A 12807-nucleotide genomic window follows, 5' to 3' on the forward strand; every position below is an offset into this window, starting at 1 on the left:
GGAAGGAGGGCAATGTGGCCATTTTTCAGCACAAAACACCTCCCAGCTCTGTTGGGATAGCAACAGCAGGGCCACTCCTTTGTCTCTCCAATTTAGATATCTGAAGTCGCCAAAGAATGTGGAGCCTTAACCCTACACAGTCCAAAATTTAAAGACAAAGCAGGATATAATGATCAAAGAGAAGCAGAGTGAGCGGCAGCCTTTCTGAACCAAGCGCCTTTCAGCTGTTTTAATAAGACCATGCCCATCAGCCCCAGACAGCAAAGATTCAAGCCAACTCACCTCATACACATTGCACTGGCGACCTTCAGGCTGTGAGTTTGGAAGAAATCCGAGAATAGAATCTCAGGCTCACTTCATGAGGTTCTCAAATACAATCCCACACAATGGTGAGTTGGATTAGAAAGTTCCATGCCGGTCCCTAGTAAGGAAGTCCATTTCTGACAGAGCGACCGGTTCACCGGCTGCCTTCTGATCATCAAGAAACAGTAACTGGAGCCGACAAACAAGGCACATGCCTTAAAAATAAGGAGCCCACCATGTGACGTATCACATCACAAAAAGCAGGGCAGTGATAGAGCAGAACACGTGCCCTCTGTATTTTGAAATCCAGGCTACATGATCCTTGCTTAATGTACACTATTTATTAGGAAGTCAAGAAATGGGCTGAACAAAACAGCCTCTTTCCCCTGCGGCCAAACACTGCTCCTTTTTCGTATTCCCCTTGCATGAACTTGCATTACACCCACATACAAAGCAGCCTCGGCACTGACCAGCTTCCTTCTTTCTCTGCTCCTTGGAGCAATTTCCAAGCTACAAACACTGGCAAGGTTAATAATCAAAGTCGTTCCAACTATGAAGACAAATAACTCACAGTTTAAGCTTTGCTTTTTTTTTTAAGGCAGGGAGCGCCTTCACTGAGAAATTCAGAATACATTTAGCAAACTGTCAAAGAAAGTGGAGCTCAGATACATGTTACAATGCAGCAGCAGCTGGAGCTGTTTTTCCAGAGGTTCAGGACCCAGGAGGCCTACAACCAAAGGGAGGTGGGGGGAGGCGGTAGGCTAGCTACACAGACCCGTTGTCAGGTGACCATCCCTGATCTGACCAGGCAGCAGACTCAAGCAGCTACAATCACCTACTTGGCTGCAGGTCTTTATAAACATTTCAGCAGTGCCTTGAGACGTAGCAGCGGCACCAGAAAAAGGGGGTGGCAAAGCACTGTCTGGGGGTGTGGGAAGCATGTGGAAAGAGTCTTTCTAGCAACAAGGAGGGGGCAAGCTACCTATCTTCTTCCCCACTGGTGCCACATATGATAGGATGAACCCACAGAAAAGTGACTCTCAAAGAGCTATTACAATGTGTGAAGGACACCTCAGGATACTGCAAAAGAAATTTGCCCTTTTTTAGGGATTTTAATGCATTTTCACAAAAGCAGCTTCTAAAACTGGGGTTCATAGCCCATGGTAACTTCCTGGTGTAAGCTGAGAAACGCAACTGCTGGAGCATACCAGACAGAGGGGTGGGTAAACACTTGAGTCAGTGCAGGAAGGAGGACTTCCTGCTTCCCACTAGCAACCGTTCACCTCGCACTAGAAAATATTGGGGCTTACCTACATTAAATAACAGAATTTTAAAAACCTGAGAATATAAACAAATAAACACCAGAGAAGGAACAGATGATGCAAACCCTCTTAAATTAAAATGGTTTTAAGCAGGCACCAGAAACTCAGCAGGGACAGTGGCTGCCTTGACCTCTATTGGGAGGGAGTTACACCGACCTCAGCCCACAATACTGAAGAGGTGGCTTCTTGCTGTCATGAGTCATGCTTCTGGTCCATGGGGGACCACTAACAGCATTCTTCCAGAAGATCTCAGTGACCAACCTGGGGTGTATAGGGGAAGGCAGTCCTTAACGTATTGTGGGCCTAAGTTGCCCAGGGCTTTATATACTAAAACCAGAACCTTGAACCTGGCCCAGCTACACTTTCAAACAGCACCTCCCCTGCACTGATCCTATGTTACTTCAGATGACGCCTGGGAGAAACATATTTTGTCAAAGGATAGGAGAGTTCTTGCTTAAAACAGGCACACACCTGCTTAACAAGGCTTGCTATGCCAGGAATACCACGCTAAATTCACTTCCTGGATTGTGCACAAGAGATTTCATTTCTATACCAGGGAATTCAAAAAGAGATGGCACCTTGCAGAAAGTGAACTGTTTTTCACATAGCAATCATTTCTAGTCATTAAATACCTGCCAGCCATAAAAGATTAAACTACATTCTAGTACTGTTTATTAATTAGATGCAAAGAAAATTAATTATTAAACTGATGGAGGGTGTCATCATTCATGCCCCTGCATTCTTCCACAGGAATATAACAACCTAGTAGATCGGGCCAGCGAACGATCAAGCATCCTATCCCCTACCAGACACCGCAATGGGAAGCCTGCAAGCAAGACCTGAACACAACAGCAACACTCTCCCCACTTGAGATTCCCAGCAAATGGTACTCAGAGACATGCTGCCTGCAAGAGTGGAGGTAAAGCATATCCATTAGGGCTAGTTGCTGACTCACCAGCAATCTGTTACTTGAGGACAAAGAGGAAAGGGACAGTAGCAAAAAATGGCAAAATGCACACATGGGAACTCAACACACACACACACACACAATTGTTTTGCTATTTAGCAATTCAAACTAATATAATCAGAGTGCCAGGCCACCTTGGCTACACCACCCTAGTACTGCAAAAGCCTACAAGGAGTAGACCTATCAGAATGACTTAGAAGATCCTAGCACTGCTTGTGGAGATATCTGCCATTCAAGTCTGCCAGACTTAAGGCTTGTGATACAAAGGCTCAAAGGAGTGTCACTCCTCAGCTACCATGAAGCCCTGGGATGGGGTGGGTTTTATACCCACAAAAATTAAAATGACAGCGTTTCAAGCCCATCATCCATTGTGAAAGGGCAGAAGCACATTGTCCAGTGGAAGTCACTTAAACCAGCAAGCACCTTGCCTCCGTGGGGAGGATTACTACTGATCAGGGCATAGACCTGGTTATGGCGAGATCAGCCAAATATCTGTTCAGGAGCACCGCTTCCTCTCCAGAAGGATGCAGAAATATGAATGGAATATACCCCTGACTCTTGCTACAACTGTGCAACATTCATTAACAATCAGAGGAGGGAGCAGGGAAGGGAAACTTGGGAGCATTAACAAAAGCTCAGGGCCTGAAAGAACTCTTTGTCTCCCTGGTCAATGCCAGTCTTTTGAATGGCAGAGCACAGAGCAGAAAAAGAATGAGGGAGAAAGGGAGGGGAGGCAGGGAGGGAGACCCACTGGGCCAGCTCTTCAGGGGACATCTCCTCAGCTGCCAGGCAGAAAAGGACTCTTGCATGAGCATCACACGGCCTCCCAAGCAGCCAGAAACGCAGGCATTGTCCACTCACAAGCACAGCTTGATAGAACCAACACATTTTGCTCTTGTTCCGCTAGGGAGCTCACATTCCAGGAACAGAACGCCCTATCCTGCATCAAGCCACAAAGTGAAAAGTGAGGAAAGCAAGTGACAGGAAATGTACAATCCTGACCTTTTCTTCATAACCTGGGAACGTTTTCTTCATCTCCTTCTGGAGAGATTTGTGAAAATACATAATGCAAGACTCCAAGAGTTAAGCGCCATTTAGAAGCAAATTGTGGTGTTAACAGAGACTGAGTCTGACCAGAATACTTTAAACAACAAAACATTGAGATAGCTGAGTGTCACCACATAAACCCAGTCCTTCTAGCTCAAAGAAATAGCTTCAAAATAATGTCAAAAGGCAACGTGTAAGTCTAGTTTCTTCTGATTAGCATTCACGCCCAAGGGTACCATTTAAAAAACCAGGTCCCTGCAATTATTTGACTGCATTCCAGAGGCCCTGTTCACAGCCAAGAGAGGCTTAACCCCAGGCCATCCTAAGAAGAGCTTAAGGTTATGAATTCACCCCACAATTTCTCTTCATGACCTCACCACTAACACCTTCAGTTAAGAATGATAATGAAACCTAAAATAATAAGTTCCCCACTGTCCTGGGTCTTAAAATAAAGGAGCATGCTAGGCAAAGGCAGTTATGAATGTGACTGCAGTTCATTTCAAGGCACAGCCTTGTGGCTTCAGCAGCAGTTGTAAACATCTATTGGCCACATCTGGACTTCATGCCAAGCTATAGTTTAGTGACCTCCAGGTTCACATGCTCCACTGCTGCTCTTTGTCCAACATGGTTTTTCCCTTCCACTTTTGCTTATGAACTGATGTTGCTCTAGACAGACAAACAAACTCGACTTCATGTTAACTATGGTTTGTTTCAAGCATGCCTCCTCTTGGCCACATGGGGGTGGGAAGAGGAATGGGGAGCATGTGAGCCTCTGGCTCATTCACATGCTCTTGCAACCAGTGTTAGAAACTGAGATATGAAAGGTGGAGCTAAATGGCACCTTAAACCTAGGTTATGGGCACAACGACGGAATTTTTTTAAAGAAAAAATAATAATACAAAGCTGAAAATGAATGAACTGAAGCTAAAATATTATGTTCATTTTTCACATGGTGTAGTCCTTCCCCTGCCCACCCTCCTAATATTCTTAAGAGGGTCTTTCTCCAGTCTTCAGAGAATAGCTGGAAGTAGGGAGGCAGAAAAAAGGTCCTCCCTTCCTTCCACTCTGCAGTTTTAATCTGAAATCTTAGGTGCAGTCAGAAACTGCTCATGCTAATGAAATTCCTTGTCGCAAAATATGCGACATAATGTGTATTATGTGAGTTTCGAACACTGCTTCCAACTTGTAGCTGTCCAGGTGTTCTTGAAATTCAGCTTCCATCATCCCTTATTATTGGCATGCTGACCAGTACAATAACTGGAGGGTGGTGGACTTAGTATAACTCTCAAACATGACCACTGTGCCAGGTTCTAATGGTAACTTTTTGAAGTTCTTCACTCCAGTATTTTTAGCATTATTTATTAGAGTTGTTACCCTCTAATGAGGTTTCAAGGCAAGTCCCAACCTATTTAAAAATACAGCATTAAAAGAAGTTTAGAACAAATTAGTCACAGGAATGGGTTCTTGAAAATCTCTCTCTGGTGTCAAAGACCAGATAAAGAGGTGTATCTTCACACATGACAAAAACTACATAATGAAGGAACCAGGCACACCTTGATGGAGAGGGAATTCCATATCTTAGAGGATGCCACAGAGAATGTGTTCTCTTGGGTTGCTACACCCAAAATGGATGTGGATGGGGGAACTACAAAGAAAGTCCCCTCTGCTGATCTTAACACTTGGGAGAGTGAATGCAGAGAATGCATCAGAGCTAAGGCATGAAGTGGTAACTGTGAGATCTGTTGGTTGAAGTTGTAAGACATGCTCTTGGTTGATCAATGCCTCACATTAAAGGCTTGCATCAAGCTGGACTGTATGTTATTCGGGTAAACACAGCCTTCCAATCAATGCTTTCCAAATAACTCATTTTCTAATTTTGCAAACTGTACCCAAGTCCTGTATCGTGCTGCTTCTGTACTCCTCCTCAGAGTAGAAAACGAAATTCTGAAAAACTCCCATTTTCTACCAAAAAAATAAAAATAAAAAGTAAAGCTGAGCACAAGGGAATGATGTTCTTTTTAGGTGCAAGTCCAGTCTCCTACCCTTCACACTGCCAATACTACCCTGACCCTAAGATTCAGATTACAGTTTAAATCCCACTTCGCCCTCACCTTATTAGAAATTCACCAGGCACTAGGCTGTTTTGCAACTGTTGTGGGTCCAATTGCGACCACATGGAGATCTCTGGACCCCAGGTTGGCGACTGACATCTGCATCTGGCTTACCCCTCCCCCCTCCAGCTTTCTTAAGCAGGTAAGGAGAAGAGCTTATTCACTGAAATTTATATCCCATCCTTTTCTCCAGTAAGCACATGGTTCACCTCTCTCCCCCCCCCCCCATTAATCCCTACAATGACCCTGTGAAGTAGGTTAAAAGGCTGTGACTGGCCCAAGGTCATCCAGTGAGCTTCTTGACTGAGTGGGGATTTGAACCCTGATCTCCCAGGTCCTAGTCTGACACTCTAACTGCTACACCACACTGGTTTCCTAGAGTACTTCTGCTATTGGGCAGGTAGGTAAACAAATACAGTGGTGCCCCGCAAGACGAATGCCTCGCAAGACGGAAAACCCGCTAGACGAAAGGGTTTTCCGTTTTTGAGTTGCTTCGCAGGACGAATTTCCCTATGGGCTTGCTTCGCAAGACGAAAATGTCTTGCGAGTCTTGAGATTTTTTTCCGCTCCCCCCCCTTTTTCTAAGCCGCTAAGCCTTTAATAGCCTTTTAGCAGCTAATCCGCTAAGCCGATAAGCCTTTAATAGCCGCTAAACCGCTAAGCCGCTAATAGGGTTGCTTCGCAAGACAAAAAAACCGCTAGACGAAGACACTCGCGGAACGGATTAATTTCGTCTTGCGAGGCACCACTGTATGTGGAAAGCAAAATGTCACTCGGAGAAGGATCTGAACTATTTTCCTTGAAGCTTGAATTTTATTCCAGATTGGTTTATACTGTATCCTGCTTTAATGTGTTGTAAACTGCTTTGAGGTTTTTTCTTTAAAATATAAAGTGGTACAGGAATGAAATGAGTAACAACAAATATAAAAATAAGCACCACTAGGGGGAAAATGGCACCTAGACATTCCGTTTTGGCAACTGCAACTTAGAGTTAAGGTGCCATTTGCCAATTAGCTTATATATCTGAGTTTCTAACACTGGTCCAGGAAATTACTTTACATTCAACCAAATGTTTGAGTACCAACTGAAACCGAACAGGCACTGAGCACCTTGATATTTAGGGAGCTACTATAGACATCTTTGCTTAAGAAGGCTTTCCCTGAAGTGTGGCACAGCCATTTTATAGAACAGTAATTGTCCAACTGTAGAAACAGCTTTACTGTTTTTAGTTTGCATCAGTCTCTTTTGTATTTCATCTTGTTTTATCTTACTGTACACTGCTTTGGTAGCATATGGCTGTGAAGTTTTTTTAATAAATCTAAATAGCAATAGTAGTAATAATAATGAGAAAAAATGTCTCAAGATGATAAGATTATGCTCAAAATGCACCTCAGATATTTAGTGCTACAGCAAAAGAGGCCTTCTCCAACCCTGCTTTTCTTTCCAAATAAGTCATTAATACAGATCCATGCAGATACATGGGAAGAACATGTAAGCTCAAATGGATCATGCCCAGAAGGAAATGATTTAGCAATGCAGCCGCTGTTTACAGGATCAGTTTCTCAAAGCTGCAGTCTGAGCCTAAGCTTCATGCTAACAGAGCAGTTGCTTATTTGGGAATGCAAAACCTGGGCTCTCCCAAACATACAAAAACCACCTCAAATTGAAGAATTTAATTCTCATTTCAGGACTCGGAAAGAATACTCCCTCTCTAGCCATGAGATCTTCCCAATAGGTGAGCAGGGAGAGAAAGGTACAACTCTTATTCTCAAAGGCATATATCTGCAATATGGCTGAAGTTCCAGCAGTGCTCCAGCCTGCTGGCAAATGCAGAAGCACTGCAAAAGAAAAGAAAAAATGACATCAAAAATCCTCAACCACTAAATCAGGAGACCAAGCAAATGGTCTCTGGAACTCTGTGACAATGTATCTTTGATTTCTGCCCAAGCCAGATGGCCACAGAATTACTGATGCTTTCCAGATCAGAGTCTATCCCCACAATCAGACCAAAGCCAATACAAGGCATGAGAGCAAGTCCATCAAAAATCCCCAAAGCAACTAGAATGTCTGTGATGGTGCTGAAGGCAACCATGCTGCAACTGACATGTTGAGCATGGGGATGGGATGTTGAGGGGATGTGAGCAAGTGGCGATAACTTCCATCTCGCAGTGTTCTTGCCATTTTTCTTCAGGTGAAGTTTTCTTCAGAGTTGCTCTGCTGCTCACTTTCAGCATAAGAACATTAAGGACAGCCATGCAGCTGGGTCAAGCCAAACAGGGCCCTCCTGGTCCAGTCTCCTGTTCTCAAGAGTGGCTAACCAGGTGCCCCAAAGGGAAGCCCACAAGCAGGGCCTGAGCACAATAGCAGCAACCTCCCCACTTGTGATTCCTAGCAACTGGAATTCAGGGGCCTACTGCTTCCGACAGTGGAAGGAGAACATAGACATTGTGGCTAGTAGCCACTGCTAGCATCTAGCAGAGAGAAAGCATGGGGAAACCACATTCAGCACCATCAGTTAAGAATATGAGAAACAGGAATCCCCAAGCTACAGCTGAAGGTGTGTGTGAACAGATGACGAAAAAAATACAGGTGGACTGCCACTCTCCTAGTAAATAATTCTTGGGGGCCACAATAGGTGATAGGGAAATAGGAAGTGACTTCGACAGGTGGACCCATAACTAGTGTCCCCTTACAGCTGAGGAATCAGTGATATACTACTACATTCTTTCTCCAATTCTCATTCGCGCTTGCACAGACATTAAGCTATAATGGAAGACTGAAAGGTAACACAACTCCTGCAGATCTGTACTTTTTTATTACAACTAGATGTTTCCTGACCAACCAAGCTAGAACTATCCCTTGAAGAGTTAAACTAACACACCATTTTGCTTTGGAATGAAGGCATTCACATCAGACAAGAATATGTATGCGTGGCAATGAGGAAGAACTTCACAACACAACCACAAGGAACTGCAGGACAAAAAACAACAACCCTGTGTGGTTTCACTGCTCCAATTATGGGTATTTAAGGTCCCTTATGAGTCTGACAAACTAATGTATCAGGGTGTTTTTTCCAAAGGAACTCACAGGAACTCAGTTCCAGCACCTCTCAGGTGGGAGCCATTGCTATTCTAAAAGAACAAGGGAGGTGTTCATGCTGAATTCCAGCACCTCTTTTTCTAGAAAAATAGCACTGTATGAAGGAGATCAGGGCCAAGAGGAAGTCAGGCGACAAAATGTGCAAGAAGAAAAGAACTTCCAGAGGGTTTGCTTCATAAGCTTTGCAGGGCAGAAGTTCCTTTCATTAACGCTACCAAGGCAGTTATAGCAAGATGTAGGGCGGCACACCCACCCACTAGTAGCAAAGCAGAAAGTGCGTATGTTACATGCTTAGAACCTAAACCATCCTTTGGGTTTGAAACTATCACAAAACGTAACTTGGAGCTATGCCTCAACTGAGTCTCTGTACCTGTTAACTAACTGTTGCTGCCTAAGGTCCATCAGGTATCATTTTGCATGCACTCAGCAGGCTCTAAACACAAAGATTTAAATGGAATCCAAAAGCTCAAAGGGGGTAACCTTTGAATTGCCTGGAAGGAACAGGAGGAGATAACATTAGGAGCAGATTCTTTTACCTGATACACAAGTTCAATGCACATCAAAAGGCTCTTAAAGGTCACATCTCATGTAAGTTTTCAAAGCTCACCTGTCCTGCAGGACATTTATTTTCACAATATCCAACCACCCCAATGCAGGGCTGGGCAACTGTTTTTGCACTGGGGATTAAAGATGAGGCTTGTGCCAGGGGCCACTAGCTTCTTTCTTTTTCCAGGTCCTTCATTTTTATATATGGATTATCTGCTTCTAAAGCAGAGCAGCATTCCAAATGTCATTGGATTCTAACTCCAAGCAGCTCCAGCGACCAGCATTTTAACCATCAGGGATGATGGGAGTTGTAGTCTATCAACATCTAGAGGGCACAATGTTGGTCCTGAGCTGTTTAAGGCTTTATAAGTGAAAATCAGCACTTTGAATTGGGCCCGGAAACTAACTGGCAGCCAGTGCAGTCGGATCAGGATTTGTGTTACATGCTCAAACTGTCTTGCCCTGATAAGGTACCTGGCCACTGAATTCTGCACAAGCTGACTTTTTTTGAACTGTCTTCAGTGATAGCCCCATGTATAACTTGTTGCAGTAATCTAACCTAGAGGTTAACAGTGCACTCACAACAGAGCAAAGACTCTAATATTTTTTTTTTGTTCACAAGTCAAATCACATCAACTCAAATCAGCCTCTTTCAACGTTAAGGCAGAAACCTCAGAAGCTCTGAAGTGATACATAACCTTATTACCAAATGGCACTTTAACTCTAGGTTGCAGTTGCCACAACGGAATGCCTAAGCGCCATTCCCCACCCTCAGTGGTGCTTATTATTATATTTTTTATTGTTATGATAGTGATTATTATTCATTGCATTTCTACACCACTTTATATTTTAAAGGAAAAAAATCTCAATGCACTTTACAACACATTAAAACATCAAATAAAAAAATCCAAAATAAAAGAAAATATTCAAGGAAAATAGTTCAGATCCCTCTCTAAGTGACATTTTGCTTTCCCCATATTTATTTACCTACTTAATTTATACACCTGCCCATAGCAGAAGTACTCTAGGAAGCCAGTGCGGTGTAGCAATTAAGAGTGACGGACTAGGACCTGGGAGATCAGAGTTCAAATCCCCATTCAGTCATGAAGCTCACTGGGTGACCTTGGGCCAGCCACAGCCTCTTAGCCTACCTCACTGGGTCGTTGCAGGGATTAACTGAGGAAGTGGGGGGGGGTGAGTCATGTACTCCTTAGAAGAAAAGATGGTTTAAAAATGTTGTAAATAAGCTCTTCTGCTTACCTGCTTAGGAAAGGTGGGAGCAGGGCAGTCCGATGGAGACTGTCAGTCACCAACCTGGCATCCAGAGATCTTGCACAAGGTTGCATTGGTCGCAAAATGCACCTGGCACCCAGCGAATTTCTAGCACTTGACTCTAGGGTTTCAGGCAGGGAATCTTTTTCAATCCTACCTGGAGATGCCACTGGGGATTGAACCAGGGGCCTTCTGCATGCAAAGCAGATGCTCTACCACTGAGCTGAGGCCCATCCCCAAACTGAGCTACTTTATATATACATGTATATGTAATATTTTAGCAGCTCCCTCTTACAATATATATCCTGTTCTTAAAGGTTCAACTATACTTTGCCACACAAACCACTACTGCATTTCCAAAAGGTTTCTTTACACAAACCTGCCACCTCTTTAAATGACCAGAAAAGCACCCGGTCTCCTTTTCTTTCAATGACAGTATGCATGGATGGAGGGCACAGCTGAGCTAAGGGTTAAAAATTACTACAGGTGAAAGCATTTTCCAGCAAAGAATAGGGCCAGCTTCCCCAGTCACACTAAGCTGACATTCATAGACATTGGAAAATTAAAATGCACTTTTAATACTTTACTCACTACAAGAAAATAGTGGTTTTGGAAAGTTTTGTGTGTTCATGCTTCATCCCTAGAGCCAGGAAAGCAGAAGCTAACTACCATAGCTATTGGGCATAAAGGTGTTGCATTCCAGCCACAAAGTGCGCTCAGAAAATCCAGTAGAAATTGGACAAAAACAAATCCAGCATACACTTCAATTGCTTGAGGCAGGCCAAAACTCCCACTGTAATCCTTGGCAAGGCACTCAAAACTAAGAAACTTGCCCTGATTTAACTCAAAGCAGCAACACTTAAGGCAAGTGCTACTCTATGTGGTCTTTTAAAGAAGTTTCCACATACTGTATTACAATTTGTCCAATAATACCAGAGAACTGGTAAAACTATATATGTACCACACAAGAATCTGAAGAACTCCGTGAATTAAAATTAAATTGACAATACTCAGCACCATACTCAGTAAAAATCCAGTTAAGCAAGCCAACAGAATTACGGGTTTTAATAAGGTCTGACGTGCCTACCTCAACCAGCAGTAGATAAGCCAGAAAGGGAAGTAAGTTCTAGGTAAATATCTCACAGCTGTTACAGTCTGTCCCTACAATAAAGAGAAAATCTGCTTTTGTTATGAACCATCAGCTGACCTTGCTGACAAAGCAAAACCAGCACTTCTGGACACCATCCACAGGCATTAATCCAGAGGATGAGGTTTTCTCCAATTCATCAAATATTTTGATATTCCCAGAGATCTAATTTCACTGGTCTACAAAAAAACCCTCCCCTTTAACACATGCATACAAATCCTTCTATGCAGAGGCTAATATGCTGTTTCTATTGCACACCCATTTCTCATTTATATACCTTCCTTTCTAATACACACACTTTTCAACTAATTCCTGCAATATTTACCTCTTAAGACTCCTGTCCTAGCAGCAAATATTAAACACATTTTGTTAAAAATGCTCTTTCCTAAGGGTCGCCATTTCAATGGACACATTTTATATAAACTTATCAACTCCACCAACCCACGAAAACTAGATTTTACAGAGAACAATGCCTAAAAAAAAATTCTATCCTAGCTTAACATTCATAATCGAAGAACAAAACTGAAAAATCTGCTCATAGTTTACATCAAACAAATTCTTATTTAAAAACAAACAAGCAGACTTTTAACCCAATCCCATGCATGCCTACACTCAGAAGTACGTACCACGAAATTCCAAAGGACTGTGGTCTTAATCTCAGCATAAGCACACTTGGGGAACAACATTTACAGTTGCACTTTTTTGGCAAGTGCAAAGAATAACAAACTCTCTTCTTCAGCATTAAAAAGGAGTATTACAGCACAAACACAGAGGCACCAGGCCCAACTCCTGGCAGGTGGGATTCCCTTTCCACCCATCCACCATCCACCACCTCCCCTTCCTGTTGTAAAACACACAGACATGTACACTGGTCTCCCTCAAAAACAAAGCAAGGATACTTTCCCCTCCAAGCCAACCCTCTTGGATCCTCTTCTGGAGGAAGAGCCATGCCCAAAACTCGCCTCCTCTCTAGGCAAGAGAGCCCTTCCTTTT

General features: G+C 43.3%; 1 protein-coding gene across 29 annotated transcripts in view; it reads right to left on the reverse strand.

The window, feature by feature from the left end:
* EIF4G3 (eukaryotic translation initiation factor 4 gamma 3) overlaps positions 1-12807 on the reverse strand; it is a 78040-nt gene that overhangs the window by 64118 nt on the left and 1115 nt on the right. For 3 of the 29 annotated variants that reach the window (XM_081017267.1, XM_081017264.1, XM_081017263.1), the window contains exon 1: positions 283-487. The exons of the other annotated variants lie outside the window; for them this stretch is intronic. In XM_081017267.1, the coding sequence (XP_080873393.1) occupies positions 283-293 (11 nt within the window). In that variant the 5' untranslated portion in view covers positions 294-487. Of the gene's footprint in view, positions 1-282; positions 488-12807 lie in introns of those variants that run through there. 29 annotated transcript variants of the gene reach the window in all.

This window comes from Podarcis pityusensis (genome assembly GCF_964106645.2).
Source record: "Podarcis pityusensis genome assembly, chromosome: 8".
Taxonomy (NCBI): domain Eukaryota; kingdom Metazoa; phylum Chordata; class Lepidosauria; order Squamata; family Lacertidae; genus Podarcis; species Podarcis pityusensis.